At 44.4% G+C, this 19,842-nt stretch overlaps 1 protein-coding gene across 15 annotated transcripts in view; it reads left to right on the top strand.

The window, feature by feature from the left end:
* Nucleotides 1–19,842, top strand: part of LOC139408979 (receptor-type tyrosine-protein phosphatase S-like) — a 216,867-nt gene that overhangs the window by 100,754 nt on the left and 96,271 nt on the right. For 7 of the 15 annotated variants that reach the window (XM_071153536.1, XM_071153535.1, XM_071153534.1 and 4 more), the window contains exons 5-6: nucleotides 1,500–1,688; nucleotides 17,151–17,261. In XM_071153536.1, coding sequence (XP_071009637.1) covers nucleotides 1,500–1,688; nucleotides 17,151–17,261 — 300 coding nt within the window. Of the gene's footprint in view, nucleotides 1–1,499; nucleotides 1,689–8,376; nucleotides 8,395–17,150; nucleotides 17,262–19,485; nucleotides 19,498–19,842 lie in introns of all 15 variants that reach the window. The other 8 variants (XM_071153528.1, XM_071153541.1, XM_071153538.1 and 5 more) reach the window with 3 other exon arrangements.

Below are 19,842 nucleotides of genomic sequence, written 5' to 3'. Positions count from 1 at the left end.
AGCTGCTTACCCCTGCTTGTACCACTCTTCTCCGTGACTCAAACTAAACTGACTGGCCTTATTTCCTCAATCAAGCGGTCTCCAGGAGTTGACATGCCCGTCATGATGTCTGGCAGTTCATGTGAGGTCATTGTCCGTACTCTGAAGATAAGAGATGACCTCTGCTGTAAGGTTGACCCTGTTTTTCCTTCACAGCTGGCTCAGTAGCCGGAGGCGTCTGATGCATATTACACTGCAGGGGGTAGTCCCAGGTTCTCAATGCCCAACCGTGAGTCACGACTCAGCTCTTCTGAGTAGAGGTCAGGCATGAAGACGCTCCAGAGCCCATGTCCAGAAGACTAGCAACAATGGGAGATTCCCCATTCTAATAACACTTAGCATTAAATGCACTGCTAGTTGTGAACCTCTTAACTAGCCCCTCGTTGCTTGATAGCGCTAAATTGGTTCAGCGTGCATGACCAAGTACAACAGTAATTGCTAAATTGCCACAGTGTAAAACAACTGAATGGCTAATTAGCCTTCTAGTGCTGTATGTGTTCCCTCCCTGTTCGAAAGTGCGCTTTGACTAGCATTACTAGTGTTTGTTTATGGAAAGACCAGTGGTGATAGACAAGGCACTTCTCTAATCGTAGCTGTGTCTTGGAGTGTGGTTGGGGTGGGCTTGGTGGTACACAACGGGCACAAGCTGTTGTTTATATTTGTTTGAATACTCACTCACAGGTACTTGAAATTCAGGCTGGGTATTCTGTATTCTAATTGGTCAGCTGTGTTTGTGTGGGTTGCCGCGCCTCCTCAGATTGGCTCAGCCCAATATACCCATTTAGAATGAGGAAGTAGGAGGCTGTTTCTGGGATTACAAAACATTTGCCGGTCAGGTTTGCCTTTTCCCTCCTCGGGAGTCGGGTTCCAGTGTCTCCCGTCCCCTGGTGAGTAAGGCCGGGACTTCTTGGGCCTCGTGTCGTTTTGTGGGTTTATGATCCCAATATGCTCTACTGGTTTATCGGAGTTGATCTGTCTCTGCGCCGAGCGTAATCCCAAACTCTAGAGGTGTAGCTGTCTGCCGTTGTTCAGATTAGGATATTCGGTGACTGAATGGCCACTGTCCTTTAGGCCTGTGATAAAGCATATTAGAGGATACAGTTAGGGTACTGATCTGTCATCAGGTTAAACAATCATGATATTTAAGGAAGTATTGCTTTTTTTATTATGTTATGCTATTTTCTTCTCTATGTGTAAGTAGAGGTATGTGGATGTGTTAGAATGAGTACAGTGATCACTCTGGTGACTCTCACAGAACACAGCCTCCATTTGAATTAGTCACATTAAAGCAGGACGTGTATTGCTTTAACCAACTACCTAAGAGTGTTGATGAACGATAGCCATTTAGGTACTCTTGCTTAGACTCACTGTGGAGTCGTGCTACTGCAGTAGCGATGTAGCTAGTCAATTAATTTCACCAGTATACATAACCATGTCTCTTTCCTTTGTCCCCTCTACAGAGGACTTGCTCCCGACAGGATTCCCCAACATAGACATGGGTCCCCAGCTCAAAGTGGTGGAGCGCACACGGACGGCCACCATGCTTTGTGCTGCCAGCGGCAACCCTGATCCAGAAATCACCTGGTTCAAGGACTTCCTGCCCATAGACCCCAACGCAAGTAACGGGCGAATCAAACAGCTGCGCTCAGGTAAGGAAGTGATGCACTTTTTGCTTGACTTTCTATGTCCTGTTGCTTAGCTACACCTTCAGCTGCCCCGATTGATTTTGAAGGATTTTGAAATGGTACAAAAAAAGTGAGCGCACACAATTCAGTTTGTGAGCACTATAGCTTAGCCCTGAAACGTTATGATTGATACGCGATGACTGGCAGGATGATTTTGGGCTTGATACTGACTCACTCAAAAAGGATTCACTAGGACTCAGAAATGTGTCACAGAGAGAGAAAGAGAGGCTTGGTCTAGATGTTACCCCCACAATACTGTAAGAGGTGCCGCCGTTGATTCAACTTTATTGAGAGACCCGGTAAATAAAAAGTATAATTATATACCTAATTAAATGACATCCCAAGAGAGGCCCCAGGCAACAGGGGGTAGATATTGGGGGTCGATGATTTGTCACCATCAGAAAAATCCAGTGCATCCCATTTGATTTGCAGCTGCTAATGTAAAAGGGTGAACAACACTAAATAAAGAGTCTGATGCAATCAAGTTCTTGCCCTATTTATGATCCCTGCGAACTACGCACAAAAACACTTGATTTGTATCCACTTTTAAGGCTGGCTAGATATGACCGAAATAGAAAATTGCAGTTTTTATGGACCTTTGACTCTTGGAAATGTAGCAAACAACAAATGCCTGTTTTCTATGACCTTTGGCCCGCCAGAAGTTGTAGCTGAAAATATACACTTCAATTTCACCACAAGAAATCCCATGGTGTCAAACGAAAGTGTTAGCTCACTTAGATGATGTTGTACAACTTTCCGAGTGCTCCGTGTCCTGGTGTTAGTGGACAGGGTTTACCCTGTGGGGGTATCAGGAGCTCTCCGAGTGCTTTGGAGTGCCGAGGTTGTGTGCAAAATGCTCTTGACTTCCCTATCTGAGGACAGCAATCCACTGTAGGGGATTCCTAGGAAGCACGTTTTTTTCCCTTAACTTATGTTAATGTTTAGGATCTAGAGCTCATTTTAGCATACAGTCAGGGCTCTCCCTGGGCTCTAACCATAGGAGGCACATTCATTTTTCGATTGTACGGACAACCATGCATACTGAAACATGATTAGGCTTGACATCCTGAGATGTTTGTGTGTTTGCACCTTTTTGCTCATAGTGAGGCTCAAAGAGTTTCAGAGAAAGGTGGGTTGGTACAGTATTTTCGTCTCGTGAGCTGTCTGATATTGTACACCTCTACCCCATGTTTGCGTCTCTCACTTGTCTCTCTGTTTCACAATGTCTTTACTTTTCTCTGCACGTCTGCTTTTTTCACCCAGAGCGGATTGCCTCGCTGTATCTCTGTGTGTGTTGTGTCTTGTCTGTCTGTTGAAACGATGACGTGTCACTCCGAACACACATCATGCAGACTTCAACAACCTCCATTTGACCTTCAGCTAACCCACAACAGTTCTCACTAAACAATAACAATAACAATAACAAAACGGGACAGCAAAATAACTAATTCAACCAAATAACTAATTCTCTAACCTGAAGTTGAACTCTATTCGATGATTAAAGTGTCTAAAATGTAAAAATGTACTTCCAATTTTATAAACACATACAAATACATTGGTTAATACTTTGTCCCTGATATGCATCACAGATGTTTTACCTCCTGGCATTTTACAATGAATAAGGCATTTGGCAAATTACATTTTGTCAAGTAACAGTAATAAAGCCAGAAGAATGAAATAAAGTGTAATTAAATACAATTTTAACATTTTAGATTTTAAGTACGGAAGTTTTACACACAAGTAAAGAAGTGCTACATTTACTCAATGCTAACATCTTCACTACCTGAACGCCTGTGTGAATATGACATTTTGTGTGAAAAATGTCGTGTAATATTTGCCTTCTCGGGTTATAAAAAACCCACCTAAACAGTGTCATTCCAGAACTCTATCTGGTACTACTCCCGGAGTAAAACCAAACCGTAAAATAAATTGTTCTGTTTTTCCTTCTTTCTGTTTGTTTTTCTGTTCCCCTTATAATTTCCAGAAGCCTTTGGTAAGTGTCTAAGCCCCCCCCCCCACTGTCCCCCACTGTCCCCGAAGCAGATGGCATTTTAACTACTTTTAAAATGCATGCCCCACGTCCTCTCCCCCACCTTCTTCCTCCCCATCTTCTTCCCTCTGTCCTTTTCCTACCCTCCCTTTTTTTTTAAACATAAAAAAACAAACATTTTCTCTATTCCGTCCCACTAATGTGAACCGTCTTTGGCTCCCAGATTTGAGTAGAAAGGTGAAACAAGGACAGGAACCTGGGTTGGGTGTGTGTTTGTGTGTCCCACACACTTCTCACCCTCTACTTAAAAACAATACTATGTTGGCCAAGCTACTCCCACCTCCTCTGTCATATGGTTCTATGTAGGCAGTTTCAAATGCTCTGGCGTAGAAGTTTGACTCGATTATTGAGGTGTAGGACAATGAGATGAGTGTACGAGTATAAAAATATTAAGATGACCTAAAAATTGTAATATTACATTTGTCCCACCAACACACACACACACACACACACACACACACACACACACACACACACACACACGAGAAAGCACACAGTCGAGGGCTTCAGTGAACCTGTCTAAAAAGGCTTGGAAAGTGTAGTGGTGACGGGGTGAATTTGAGTTATTTCCAGGTTTTGGGGGCGTTGCAGGAGCGTTGTGTGGCGGAACCTTCCAGCCCCCACGCTGTGGCCAGCTCGACCTTCCCTTCTGTGCCAAATATTTTCTCAAGAAATACTGTTGCTGCTGCCCAGTACTCCCCCACTGTCTTTTAAAGCTTCGTAGACCTTTTTTTGGGTTGGTTATTTCCACATTTCTACACTACTGATTTTATCAGAGGCCTGCGTTTTATATAACTATTATATTTTGGGGCAAATTAAAGGGCGTTTCAAATTCATGCCTAGTTGTCTGGTATAAAGGCCTGTTCTAGCGATGATAGCTTTGGGGCCCGACTCTGTTGAAGACGGCTTGCTGTTGCTACTGCAGACCCCAGTCCACCAGCAAGCTGAATTTATGCTGAGCAAAGGCCTGCGCACCCAAACCCCCTCAGCTGCGATCATTTCCAGTCAAGCAGCTGAACTCTCATCTTTAATTCCCCGTTTCAAAAGGAACGGAGCAGACGCTTCAAACGCTCAAGGTAGAAGAAATACTTCAATATTGTTTCTCTCTTGAGGTGTGAGAGATGCGTTTCGGATTCCATCTTTGTTCAGTGAAGTTCGGAGGTTGGTGCTTTTTTTCTCAACCGAGTACGCCATGCCTCTCTCCGTTTGTTTAAAGCCGAGGCATTCATTAACTTTTCGTTTTGGTGCCAGGCATCTCTTCGTCAGTGATATATGGGAACGTATCCAGGTGTGTGTACAGCACTCCCGACACTGCCGACAGTGCCCTTGGAGACATGCATTTTTAAAAGCCGAGGAAGAAAGCTAGAAAAGTTCCCATGGTGGTTAAACTTCCTGAATAGGGGCTGTCTTTTTTTTTTTGCCTTTGCGTGATCTGGTTGCTGGTTGGCTGTTGCTGTAGCCACTTGATTTAGCTGCAAGCAGACTTGACCCAGGGGCGATTCTGAGATTGATGGGTCCCCCAATGTGGGTTGGGGGTGGGGGGTACTGAGCGTTCAGCAGCTTACTCTTACCCCCGTCCCTCACAAACACACACTACCATCCCAGTATCACATGCCACTGTGTTTACCATGTACAAAGATGGTGATTTTATAGCCAGATAAAAAAACATGAGCTGCATTTGGACGCAGCTCGTGTAGTGTTGAGCCTCTGGAGACAGTGCTGACTGCTGTGCTGGCAGAGCTGTGATATTTGCATGCAGAATCCCCGAGGTGAGTTCCTCTGGAGGTGTGAAGGAGGCCTGACATTTCTCTCCCGTCCCCATGGCTCCTGACCCCAGGCCCTCGCTGGCCTTGTCAGGCCGGGCAGATTAGCCAGAGAGAAGCGAGGGAGGGAAAGAGGGAGCGAGAGTAACGTGGGATGCGTACATATTCTTCAAGAATGAGGTCTCTATTCAGTCTCTTTGAAGCAATGGTTTGGCATATGACAGGTTTGGCCCTAAGATACTGGACGGTTCGGCGCTACAAGCCTGCTGTGGACTTTTTTCTACACACACACACACGCGCGCACATACAAATTCTGAAATACTAATGTGCATATACACACATCATAGACACAAATGGTGGGCAAGCACAGATGCACTAAACATCACAGAACATCATCCAGGGGCAGGGATAGAACAGTAGGAACTGGCATGATTCAGTCAGACAGATGTACAGATGTGGTGGCGACCAGGTGTTGTAACATCCAGGGTGCCAGGAGCCCAGAGGGGTCTCCATGGACACGAAAAGGTCATCCAGACATCCGGGGGGGGTCAAACCCTGGCACTTGGCCAACCAGACCACTGCACCCCACACCTTTTTCCACTCCACCTAGCCACATCCACCACAATCCTTTTTTTTTTTGCTCCACATGTAGCATTTTACACACACGGTTGGAGGCGTTATGCAGAGTCAATGATGCCACTGCTGGCGATTGCACAGAAGGTCATTGGCCGTTAAGGTACATTTAAGTCATTCTCACCTTAAGCCGATCCAGCCACAGTTCACCGGAGCTTAAAATCAGAGTTTATGACTTGCGTGTATTTACTGTAATAATACAGGTGGATCTGGATTGGTGCCACGCACACAGACTGATTTTCATCGTCCTTAGAGGTCAAGCTCAACCAGAGCCCTTCGGTGTTTTTAATTTACATATGCGTTGGCATTGTAAATGCATAGTTAGTCTCTTGAGCACTAACATTTTAGATTTTTCCTAATTTTCAGAGATTAACAAGTCATTCCTTCACTTAGGCTCTGAGAGAAGGATACATCCTATAGTTAGTCTTTTTTTATTTCCCTGTTTCCTTTCTGCTCCCTTTTCTTTACTTTCAGATATGTTTTGTGAAAATGATCATTACATTGTAGGTTTTGATGTTTCTTTCAGACCAAATCGCTTTAAATCTTCCTATCCCCTCTTTTTTTGACTCAGGATCCACAGTTGACAATCCTTGCTTTACAAACATACTTTATTAACCTTAACCTAACCTAACCAAACCTAACCTTAACCAACCTAACCCTCACCTAACCAAACCTGAACTCGTAACGTCTTACTCCTAACTAAAGTTCTGACTTCACTGGAGAACAAATAAATCCACAAGCTTCCTGCTACCCTTAAACTCTAACTCTAACAACTTAACATACCCAAACCCTGTCTCCCTTGTCTGTGTTGTTGGATATCTCTTATATGAGCATTTTAAAAGGATTAAATGTTTTGCCAGATTTTCGAAGAACCTGCAAGTGATATATTTCTGGGACTGGAACATCCACGGAGAATCGAAAACCATGCAAAACATCCAAGCTCAACACTCAAACCTCCCCACTGCTGGAAGAACAAAGGAGCACTCTGTACCCAGAGCAGGAACAGTAGCCCTGAAACAGAAGCCATTATAAATCATGTCTGTGGTTCCAACATTGCGGTGGCTTCCTTACTGCATAGTCTCGCCTTCTCTGTAGTGACCAGCTATGAAAGACAGAGGATAGTTTTTGTGTCTGTGATTCTAGCTCCCTGTAGTCACACTGGCACACAGGCCATGGCTGTAGTGTCAGCCACAACAGGCTGCATTAACCTTTGACCCCTGCGCGGTGTGCCGCAGGCCTGGGCGCTAAATAGGGCACCTCCGCTGGGCTGGCGCCGCCCTGGTGGCACTCTCAGGGGGTAGCCCAGGGCAGAACACTGTCAGTCTGCTGTTTTGACTCATCCAGAGAGGGAGGGAGATAGAAATACAGGAGAAAGAGGGAGCAAGAGTGGCACGAAAAAGAGGGGAAGAGCATTGAAGAGAAAGGGAAGGCGAAAGTGTGAGAGGAAAAAGAGCAAGGAAAAAAAGAGATTGCACGAGTAAAAAGGGACAACGGCAGAGACTAAAAAGAATAGTATGAGAGTAAGAAAGAAAGACTGGAGTTAGGTTGGCTCTCTTTTCCCACTCACGTCTCTGTTCCAGGGGGACCTACAGTACGTTAGGTAGCAGCTCAGAACCCCAGGAGAGCCACGCTACCCTCCCAATTAGGTGCCAAACCCAATGCTCATTACAGTTCCTATCCTCTGCCCAGCCTCTCTTCTACAGAGTGTGGGTAGTCTGGTAGGAGTAACAGAGCTGTCAACTGTTTGGCTTCCCACCCCAAGGTCATTTAGCTGGGAAAAGGCTTTACGTGATCTTAGCAGGCATGTCGACTTAAGGCCAATCCTATTTCGACTTGCCTTATCAGTGGGAATAGTGGCAATGATAAAACACACACGCCAAGACCCCAAGCTTCTCTCTGAACCCAGGCACTGCATTGTGTTCCCCCCTTAATATGGCTGAGGAGAAGAGAGGGAGAGGAGGAGATAAGGGACGAGAGTGTGCCCGCCATACTAAACTCCCTGTTCCTTTGTGAGACCAGCAGTGGGAGGTCTTTCCAGTCCCAATGAATTTGAAATTTCCCTTGTCAAGATACTCTTAAACACAAAGATAATTACGGCCAATTAGCAAGGAACTGGTCGATTCACCAAACAAATAACTCCTGGCTCCTACTAATGTTAATCTTGAACTAAACTGTTGTCTTCTTCGTTTTGTATCTCTTCTTCCAGAGGGTACCCCCATCCGAGGTAAGACTTTAACTAACAACAAAACTGAACCTTAACCTCTAATCTAACCAGACTTAACCACCCCTATTCAAATGAAGTGACTAAACTGAGTGAGCTCCTTCTCCAAAGAAATCAAGCCTTTTTATATGTCCAGCTAACATTCATATTTTGTCCTTTGTGTCTTTGTCTATGTGTGTGTGTGTCTGTGTTTTTCCCTTTTTGTGTTTCATTCCATCCTTAGCGTATTTAATGTGTGTCTGTGTGTGTTCTGTGTTTGTTAACCCCTTCAATGTGAGAACTACCGATGCAATTTCAATCTGGTGTTGGAGTTGGGGGGGTTATTAGGGGTGGTTTGTTTGCTTTTGCCTCTGAGATTTCAAACGTTTGGAGATGGCGGGGTGGGTTTTTGGGAAGTATTTGTTGATCTTACCAGGCTAATGAATGCTGGGTAAACTGTACCCCCACCCCTCAGCCCTGATATCCTCTCCCGTTGCAGTGGCGGCCCGGGCGATGACCACATTACGTATGTTAATGTTCCGCCCCGCTGCCGCCTCCTTATGAGTCCTGGCAGGAGACGCTCCCAGAATGTCGGAGTAACTCGCATAAATTACGTTTGATTTCCATCCCCTGCTGCAGTGCGGCGCGGCGCGGCTTAGGAACATGAAGTGAAGTACGGGAATAGGCACTGGGCATTTCTAAAATGGCTGTGGCCACTGCATTAAACAGCATACGAGATGCATTGTCCAAACCAAATGATAGGCTATAAGGGAGAGGATGTGACGGCTGAATGGAACACAGGAAATTGTGGGAAATTATTGCTACCATGGCTGCGGTGACTGATATGGAAGGTCAAAGTCCACATTGGATTATTCCTATACCCTCTGCCATTCTTGATCATCCAGCTGGGCCACACTTGACACACTGCCTCCCAAAGGTTGATCTTTGTACTCTATTGTTTTAAAGTGATCTTAACTGTGTTTGAAATAAAATGGCTTCCTTTACAGGGGTAAGCAGGTAGGTAAACATCTAATTTCTCTGTCAGTATTTCACCTCATTTTTGGGGGGGATTGGGCCAATAGTGGCAGGCAGGGATGGGTGTTATTATGATCAACAAGTTCATCTTTTTGTTTGAGTAGTGATACTAGTATTCATCAGTTAAAGATCTTTACCTATCTTTTTGTTACCATACATGAGCGAGCCCATAGATAATAAACAAAATCCAACTACACCCCGATTCCCAGTACATGAAGGAGAAATCATTGAACCTGCAAGCAGAGCCTTGCCCGTAAACCAGCGAACAACCATATCCATAATGTCTGGCATAAAAAGGCGTGGGGAACAAAAGCGAGCGTGAATTATGAACTTTTCACAACGGACAGTTCCCTCACCATCGGAGCTCTACTGGAAGCTCCACTGCAGCCAGTCCCAGAGACCTGAACTGGGTTGGCGATGGCAGAAGGATAGAGGGAGCGGGTGTCTGTCCCCCTATCCCAGATGATTTATAGGGACACAGGTGGTTTGTGGATGCATCAAAGCAAAAGGGATGGTGGGAACTAGGCAGAACCAAAGGGAGTGGCAAGGGTGGGAAGGGGGATTGACTGTACCACCTGTTTTGAGATGTATGAAGTTGGGATCTCTGGATGCTAGCTCCACAGACACCGGTGTCCCTGTAAGCCACAACAGATGCTGTGATACATAGCGGCCACTTGTTTCTTGTTATTTACCCCTGTGTGCGCCCCGAAACTGTGACCAAACTACTGTTAGCACTGTTGTCATACAAGAGTGCCATGGCTGCCCTGAAGAAAAGCAGTGGACTCCCTACCTGCAGTTCATTACAGGTGTGATGAGAGCGTTACAAAACGGCAGATGGATGGTGAAAACAATGGAGTCATGTCTCGGGGTCCTCACATCTAATGACCTTGGGGTGGCGATTGAGAGTGGTCCCAGTGACAGTGAGAGAGGGGGGACAACAGATTTGGACAGAGCTGTCACCTTTCCCTGCTCCTGTTTTCTCAAACAGACTGCTCTGTCTCTCTCTCTCTCTCCAGCACCCTTTGATTTGGGAAAGCACCGTTGTCACTGTTCTTAAACACAGTTGGGAACCTGTTTTTTTCCCAATGGTGTGAATTGATTGTTGTGTTCAAAGGTGTGGCTTTAAACAAATGCAGAGAGGATTATGCGAGAAAAGCAGATGAGAGAGAAGGGAGTTGAAAAGAGAAAAAAGAAGAGGTGGAGAGTACCAGTGGAGAGTGAGAAGGGAGATGAGAAGAATTGGAGAAGAAAAAAAATGAGAACGCATGCAAGGAGAGATGAAAAATACAGATTCTCTCTCCTGCGCCACCCTCAGGCCTGGACAAGTTCTGCAGTGGGTGTTAAACCACAGCCAGCCATCTTGTTGATCTCCTAAACAAATCAATCAGGGCCTGCCAGCCCGCACTAATTGAATTACACAAATGGGACTGGGTGGGTACACATGGCCAAGCCTGCGCACGGAGGCAATGGGGTGGGCAGCCTGTGGCCGCGGGCACTTTCTGGAATTAATCATCTGTCTGTGCCAGACCCCTCCCCTACCTTACCCTCCCTCTCTTTCTCTTCCCCCAGCTCTCTCTCCTTCGTCATCGCCACCCACTCCTAATAGCCTGGCGTGTATTTGTGTGGCGCACGCCTTGGCAGGCCTCTCATTATCACACCTGCCTTCCTCGACACTGCATCAGATCAGCCTACATCTGCTGTTAACCAGGGGAGCTAGAGCTGTCATGGCTGCCTAAGACCCCCATTGACAACATCTTCTCTGGTGATGATGATATGGTGGGGGTGAGGTGGTTGTCTGTTGGGAGTTGAGAGAGGGGAGTTGAGATAGACCTGTCTTGAAAGGACGTCCTTGTGGATGAGCCTGGCTATTTGTGGTTATTTGGGAATAGGAGCCTCCCTCTTTTCTCTCTAGCCCCAAGGGCGATGTAGTAGTATCGATATCACCATAGTTGTAGATATCTTATTGCCTCTAGTTTTGACTAGGTGGCTCGTTGAGAACTAGCTAGCTCAATGATAACTAGTCCAGCTGTGATGGACTATTCACTATTCACTGACTAATCAGCCATAAACATGCCCATTAGATGTGTGGTATGGCAAGCACGTCCTTTTCCCTAACGAGATAAAACAAAATAGACGTGCGCCCGGAAGTCTTTATTGTTGTCGTTATTATTGTGCTTGTGATAAGACTTCACAGCTGGAGAGGGTTCGTGGCGTGCCGAATGAGAGAACTTTATTGACGTGTTTCGAGGGCCATTGTGCTAGTGTTGCTGTAAATTGCTGTTTATCTTAAAGACATACGGCGGGTCTCTATCTGTAAGCCCCCATTGTGTGGCCGTGTGGAGCTTTGTGCACATGGCCACTTGCTGGCGCAAGATAATTCTTTCGGTGTTATTTTCGTGCTGTTTTTTTTAAGACACAAACAAAATGACAAGCAACGCCAATGGCCGTGCACGTTCTGGAAAGCTACAGGCTGTCTGGGTGCTGCCAGGGAACTAGGAGTGGAATTATGCAAAATACATGGAAAATAGTCATACAAAAAATTGAAAGAGAAGGGGAATGGAGAGAGGGGGGTGAGTTGGTGGAGAGGATTCCGAGGAGGCGGTGGGGTGGTTTCAAGAGAAGGAACATCAAAGACATTTTGTTTTGGATTCCAGCATGTTAAAAGAGCTTTAGGGCCTGTTGTCTTTAAAGACGGTACCCTCAGTTGGCCAGGGACTGCTTGGTCAAAAATACAGAATTAGCTATGTATTAGATGAATGGGGGAGGCATAGAGAGAGAGAGAGAGAGAGAGAGAGAGAGTCTTGAGCACAGTGAATTAATTAATGCAAATGAGTTTGAACAGAAATTATTGCCATTGTATACAAGAATTACGTTCTATGACACAGGCAGACACAATTCGAGCAGACATACACAACAGAAAGGGATACTAAATAAAGGATATGAAATCTGTAGCACCAATGCTACCGGAAACCATTAATTACATTGCCAGCTCTGTTCCAGGAAGCGATTTGACGATAAAGAGACTGACAGATCGAGGGAGAAAGTGACTTGAAATAGAATAAAATGGTGATTTTTTTGCCTGCTCTTCCCAGCTTAAGAACTCTCTGTACTCCTGAGATGTGCTTTGAAAGAATGGCTGCAATTATGCAATGAACTCAGTGGGTACCCTAGAACCAGCTGATGGCTCTTAGAAAGGAGTTACCTAAAAGAGCGACGCACAGATAACACACAAACACTCACTCAAAGTCGCTCCTTGATTGAAAAGCTCAATCCACAGGAGCCTCTCGTTGGTTTTAATTAGTGTATAATTCATTTGGCTCGGCTGTTTATGTAGTCATCTTGAGATTCTCTCACTTTGAATCAGTGCGGTTTTACACAAACAATCAATAATCAGGTTTCCATCCAACTTTTTATGCAAGTAAACGACATGTTGGAGAAAACACGACAGAACTGATGGAAAGTGCAAATCTGTCGGTAAACTTTCCAAATGTCCTCAAAATCAAATATGCTACACAAGGTGGGATCTTTTTGTGTCTGTAAAGTTAATTATGGGAGAAATGGCATCGTAAGCGCTTTCGTGCATAAATGTTTATATACATTTGGAGTTATGCAATGACATGTTTTGTAATCCTCCCACTATGACTCCCATAATAATCTCTTCATGTAGCCCAGGGATCATCAACTAGATTCGGCCCACGTGCCTCCATTTGGGGAACCCTGATGTAGGCTATACCTGCACTGTATATGCAAGCTGTTAGCTAGAGCGCACTTGGCAATACCAGAGTGGGCACATTCGCTATATAACGCAACATTTTTGTGACAAAACCATCGTTAGAGTTGAAAATGCGATGGGATTTCTTGTTCGGTACATTTTTCTTGTTCGGTACATTTTTCTTGTTCGGGTACATTGCAATTTAACTGCAGGAGTTATTTTTATGTGCACTACGTCATCGCGCACAAGTCAATTTGATGGAACACATCTCTGGTGCGAAAATGTGCATCTTGGTTTTATGTGATGGGAGAATGTTTGCTTGAAAATCTGTCGCCAATTGGACGGAAACCTAGGCGCCCGACATGAGTGTAATTGATTGTTTGCGTCTGCTAGGAAAAGGTTCAGAATAAATGTTTCAGTTGGCATCTGTAAGTATTGGTTAGAAACTGTGTTTAGTTCTATTCGTTCTATTCGTTTTTGGTTCAGGAACTCCAATAAATATAGAAACAGGTAAATAATAGCCTGTGTCATGGTGTTAAGGCATGCCCATGGCAAGGGGGGCCAACCGAAGATCTATGGTCACAGGAAGGGAGAGAAGGGCTTGCTCTCTTCGTAAACACCCAGGCTTTTTTGTTTATTTATCCTCAGCACTTTATGGAGGCGTTAAAATGTCTGTCGCCGGGCCTTCAATCAGCTTAAAGATTTCAGAATTCAGCTCGGCCAACAGGAATTTCTGGAACTGTCTCTGCCCAGAGTCAGACTTCACATGGTTCTTATTCACTGGCCTCCCTGCCGTCCAACTGAGGAGGCCTCTCTGAACACGCTCCAGCCCACCTGCCGTGACTCTGGCATTCGCTGTGCCAACCGCACATCAAACAGATCCAAATCAGGTCCCCCACACACACAGCAAAAACACCACCTGCGTTCTTGCAGGTAGACGGTTTCAGTTTGCCGTATGTGTTCACCATGCCAGATAGGACTCCCCATTGGGGACGGGATGATCTGAAAGAGAGAAAATAAGAAAAAAAGAGAGAAAATAAGAGAATACTAAATGGGTCGAGTTTCAGAGTCTATGTCTCTCTATTTTGCACAAGCTCTTAGCTAGAGATCATACTGTACATGTAAATTGAGACAGGCAGTCAGAGTAAAGATAGTAACATAACACAGTGCATTTGGAAAGTATTCAGACCCCTTGACTTTTTCCACATTTTGTTACGTTACAACCTTATTCTAAAATTGATTCATTCGTCATCAATCTACACACAATACCTCATAATGACAAAGCAAAAACAGTTTAGAACTTTTTGCTAATTTATACATTTTTGAAAATTATGATATCACATTTACATAAATATTCAGACCCTTTACTCAGTACTTTGTTAAAGCACCTTTGGCAGCGATTACAGTCTTGAGTCTTCTTGGGTATGACGCTACAATCTTGGCACATCTGTATTTGGGGAGTTTTCCCCATTCTTTTCTGCTTTCCTCTCAAGCTCTATCAGGTTGGATGGGGAGCGTCGCTGCACAGCTATTTTTCGGTCTCTCCAGAGATGTTAGATCGGGTTCAAGTCCGGGCTCTGGCTGGGCCATTCAAGGACATTCAGAGACTTGTCCCTAAGCCACTCCTGTGTTGTCTTGTTGGTGTGCTTAGGGTCGTTGTCCTGTTGGAAGGTGAACATTTGCCCCAGTCTGAGGTCCTGAGAACTCTGGAGCAGGTTTTCATCAAGGACCTCTCTGTACTTTGCTCTGCTCATCTTTCCCTCATTCCTGACTAGTTTCCCAGTCCCTGCCACTGAAAAAGATCCCCACAGCATGATGCTGCCACCACCATGCTTCACCATAGGGATGGTGCCAGGTTTCCTTCAGACGTGATGCTTGGCATTCAGGCCAAAGAGTCAGATCAGATCAGATCTTGTTTCTCATGGTCTGAGAGTCCTTTAGGTGCCTTTTGGCAAACGCCAAAAGGGCTGTCATGTCCCTTTTACCGAGGAGTTGCTTCCGTCTGGCCACTCTACCATAAAGGCCTGATTGGTGGAGTGCTGCAGAGGTGGTTGGCCTTCTGGAAGGGTCTCTCATCTCCACAGAGGAACTCTAGAGCTCTGTCAGTGTGACCATCGGGTTTATGGTCACCTCCCTGACCAAGGCCCTTCTCCCCCGATTTCTCAATTTGGCCGGGCAGCTAGCTCTAGTAAGATACTTGGTGGTTTCAAACTTCTTCCACTCTGTTCATGGGGACCTTCACTGCTGCAGACATTTTTTGGTACCCTTCACCCAGAAGGGGTCAATAGACCTCATGGCTTATTTTTTGCTCTGACGTGCACTGTCAACTCTGGGACCTTATATAGACAGGCGTGTGCCTTTCCAAATCATGTCCAATCAATTGAATTTACCACATGTTGACTCCAAGTTGTAGAAACATCTCAAGGATGATCAATGGATACAGGATGCACCTGAGCTCAAATTTGAGCCTCATATCAAAGGGCCTGAATAGTGATGTTAATAAGGTATTTCTGTTTTTTATGATATTAAAAACCTGATTTCGCTTTGTCATTATGGGGTATTGTGTGTAAATCGATGAGGGGGAAAAAGTATTCAATCCATTTTAGAATAAGGCTGTAATGTAACAAATGAGGAAAAGGTGAAGGGGTCTGAATACTTTCCGAATGCACTGTATATGGTTTGTTATAAACTGGGTGTTTCGAGCCCTGAATACTGATTGGCTGACATGGGTATGACAAAACATATATTTTTACTGCTCGAATTACTTTGGTAGCTAGTTTATAATAGCAATAAGGCACCTCGGGGGTTTGTGGTATATGGTCAATATACCACGACCAAGGGCTGTATCCGGGCACTCCGCGTTGCGTCGTGCGTAAGAACAGCCCTTGGCCCGTGGTATATTGGCCATGTACCACACATCCTCGGGCATTATTGCTTAATTATAGGGACCTATTTAGACCCCAGTGTTAGGGGGATCTTAACATGTTAGCTTTCTGCAGTGGTATATCTGAATTACTTCTTTTTTGAAGTGGTAGTGTATCTGACAAAGGAGCACAGGCACAGTGGCATATTGACGCGCCTTAGCTAAACGCTAACGAGCGCCAGTGCTGTTTGTCAGGGAGGCAGGGGCGGCAATCTGTCAGCAGGCCGAGCCAGACCGAAGTCCTAATGATATCATCAGGAGCAGCCGTCATCGAGCGTTAACGAGGAATGATCTGACACCCATTGTTTCACCTCCTGTCTTCGATCTACTTCATTCTCCACACTGTTTACTTTGTTAGCTAGTGCTGGTCTTACTCGTCTGTAACCCATATTGAGACTTGCACATGGAGACTTGAACGTGAACCTGGGGTTTGTTTGTCAGCTCTACCTGGCAAGTTCTAAGGTTGAAGAAGGTGTCCCTGTAGCCACTGATGCGGACATACACAATTAATATCTCACTATTAGCAATTATTCACTCTGTGGTGCTGCAGTGGGGATGGATATGCTGCACTAATTAGAGTGCTTCAGAGTTGCTCATTTTGGACATGAACTGATGAATTGTATGTCTGGAGATCTGCCCATGCCCCCCCCCCCCTCCCCCCCACACATACACACACACACTCCCTCAGTGAGTGCTATGTGAAGGGTGATCTGTCCATCCCCATTCAATCGCAACCTCTCAGCGTCTACGTCTTGTCTATCACGCCACTGGCACCACTGGCACTCATGGGTGTTTGAGGAGAAAAACATGTACAAGGATCTTTTTCGTACACATTTAACAGCAAATTTAGTTTGACTTATTCAGTTCACCAATTTAATTATTTCATTTTTTTGTGGGTTAGTGAGGCTAGTGGAAGGCAGTATGCATTAGTGTTAAGGGAGAGAACCATTTCCAACCAAACGGGCTTGAGAAATTTACGAGGGATACTTTCCATTAAGAAGGTTTCTGAATCTCCTGCCATTATGGATTTACTAATCATTTTCTCCTCCTCCCTCTTCTTCTCTCTCTCTTTCTCTCTCTTTGTCTTTGTCGGGTGTATGTCTTTCCCAGGTGCCCTGCAGATTGAAAACAGCGAGGAGACGGACCAGGGGAAGTACGAGTGCGTGGCGTCTAACGTGGAAGGCGTGCGCTACTCATCCCCTGCTAACCTATATGTGCGAGGTAGGGTGCAACAAGGTGCCGGAGGCCAGAACACCTTCTACTACTTTGACGGAAATGGCTGCCAGAAGGCAGCTCAGTCTAAGTGCACTAGGAAGTCACATTTTAAGAAATCGTGACCAAGGGGGACAATACAATTTCTTAACTTTGAATGGGGCACTATTGTGTATCATAGAGTATTTGCAAGGAAAAATCTGATTTATTTACATAATCCTTGTGGCATTGATACTAGTATTGTTCCTCATAAATGCTCATTTATCTTGCAGTGAAGAGTGTTGAACTGTATCCCACCAACTAACCCTCCCTGTTATAGTGCTCAATTCAAATTGGTGTCTTTTAATCTTGATATGCTCCCTTTCTGAAAGCCACAAATACCCTAAAGAGGCAGATATGCCAAATTTAGGCTTTTATGATGACAACGTATGTGGTCAGTAATTATTCAAGTAAGTGGGCGATAGTTGTAGTAGGCTTTTAAATCGGTTTACTGTAAAACGCCCATGTCATTCTCTAAGTTAATGGTCTTAAAGTGAGTGTCCAAGGAATGTTTCTGAATCGATTTTAAGTCACAGGAATATGACGGTAAGTCTGATTTTGATTGGGTGGCAAAGCCTACTGCAAACCAATCAACATTTTTAACCCCATTCTTCCTTTCAGATTGGGAAAAAAGGTTTGAACAGCTGTACAATAAACTAAGGCAATGCCTACAGCACCACTAAAGTAGAAACATCCATTGCTAGTATTACGACATTACTATTTTGGGGCTTTGTCTTAAAATATGTCATTTAGCTGCTATATTCTGAAATTGTGAAAATATGAAGAACAATCCATCTGAGTAAGCGTTTCATTTTCTTACAAAGCAGGCGATGAAGACAAAAGTGACTCCCTACCACTAATGCTAAACGATAATGAATCCCTTGTGAGGCAGCTTTAATAAATTGAGGCAGATGCATTTTTAGGCATGTATTATTTAGTTTGTGCATATTTTTTTTTTAAATGCCTCACATATCTGCTCAGTTTGTACCCGCTGTGTACCAAATAACTTTGTTCCCACTAAATAATTTACATGATAAAATGGGTCAGGGAGCTGCCTTTTCATTATTGCCGTCATTATCATGCCCTCGGAAGGAGCTGCTTACCAGGGAGTTAAAAATCCTAGTGCAATAATGCCGTTCCTCTAGTAGAGCTCCACCTCCAGTTCCCGTTCACATATAGAGTATGTGATGCTGTGGCACTCCGAGTCAAGCAGTTGACCTCCACGCTTATGTCCTGTGTGACAGAGTAAAAGGCAATCTAAGCGAAGAGCCCCATCGACGTAAGAAACAGAAAACAATTGGCAGCATTTTGTAATCTTAGAATCTGAATGCAAAAAGTTCTGTAGTCAAAATATATATCATGTCCTCAGACCAAGTTTAGACCAAGTTTAGTTCCAGTAACTAGTGCAATCCCCAGGGTGGTGTCTACATATGATCTGTATCCAGTGGCACAAGTTATGACTAGATTGTGTCGATTGTCTCTTTTTGGTTTTAATTTGTCATTCAATTCTAAAATTTGATGTTGACTAGTATGTTTTGTTCACAAATCAAATTGCACTTAAAATTAGCAGCTCCAGTAGGGATCAAACCTCAAATGGACATTACCCTGCAGTAGTATACAGTACTTGATTATAAGACTGTAGCCACAGACCATCCAAAAATCAAGCCATTGTCAAAATGTCACTTTTTGGCTTGCTCATAACCACCTGGTTGAAGTAAATGTCTTAATACTGCAGCTGCTAATTTGAGCTCAAACTGTGTCCTTCTATTGGTTATTTTCTTTTTTACTTTGGGTTGTTTTTTTATTTTCTCTTTATTTTGTTTCGTTCTCTAATGAAAGCAAATTCGGCCACCATGGGAGCTCTTCTAGGTGGCTAAGGAGCTTGTGAATTTTGATAATGATGATACGCTTGATTTTACTCCAGTGGCGGCCCATTTTTCCTAACAGACGACAGCGCGGCCACTGGGGTGAATCTGATTGTTTTGGGTTAAAGCTTATTTAAGGGGCCAGGCAAGTTTCTTAAAGACGGATGTCACTGATAGCAGAGACAGAGAGCCGAGGGAAAACCTAAAACTAGAAATGTAGCTGCAGCTAAACGCCTTGAGGTGGCTTTTTTTACTCTCTCTGTGTTTCCCCTATTTTTCTCTTCTCCTCATGTCATTGTGTTCTGCATCAACCCCTTTACATCCCTCAGAGCTTCGAGAAGGTTGGTGTGTTTTTTCTTTTTTACTTTTTTTACCCACATAAAAAAACATGTTGAACACTATATTTATCTATTACAAAGCTCGATTCATTACTAATTTGATGAAATCCTAAACAATTTGTATCAAAAATGCTAAATACTTATGAAGGGCAATTTTCTTTATTCTTTAGTCAAAAGAAGAAATGATTCAAAGAAACCCGCTTAGTTCGGGTTTTGTTTCCTTACTTTTAAGTTTGCATTGTGGGGCCTTTTCTCGTTTGCATCCTTTGGTATTGCTTCTGCTCTGAAAGCTTTCTTGCACGTGTTTCTCATGGAAACCCAGCACTTGGAAATGACAGGGCCTGATGC

This window comes from Oncorhynchus clarkii, chromosome 5 (assembly GCF_045791955.1).
Source record: "Oncorhynchus clarkii lewisi isolate Uvic-CL-2024 chromosome 5, UVic_Ocla_1.0, whole genome shotgun sequence".
Lineage (NCBI taxonomy): Eukaryota > Metazoa > Chordata > Actinopteri > Salmoniformes > Salmonidae > Oncorhynchus > Oncorhynchus clarkii.
Note: the sequence above shows the minus strand (reverse complement) of the source record. Positions and strands in the feature narration are given on the sequence as shown.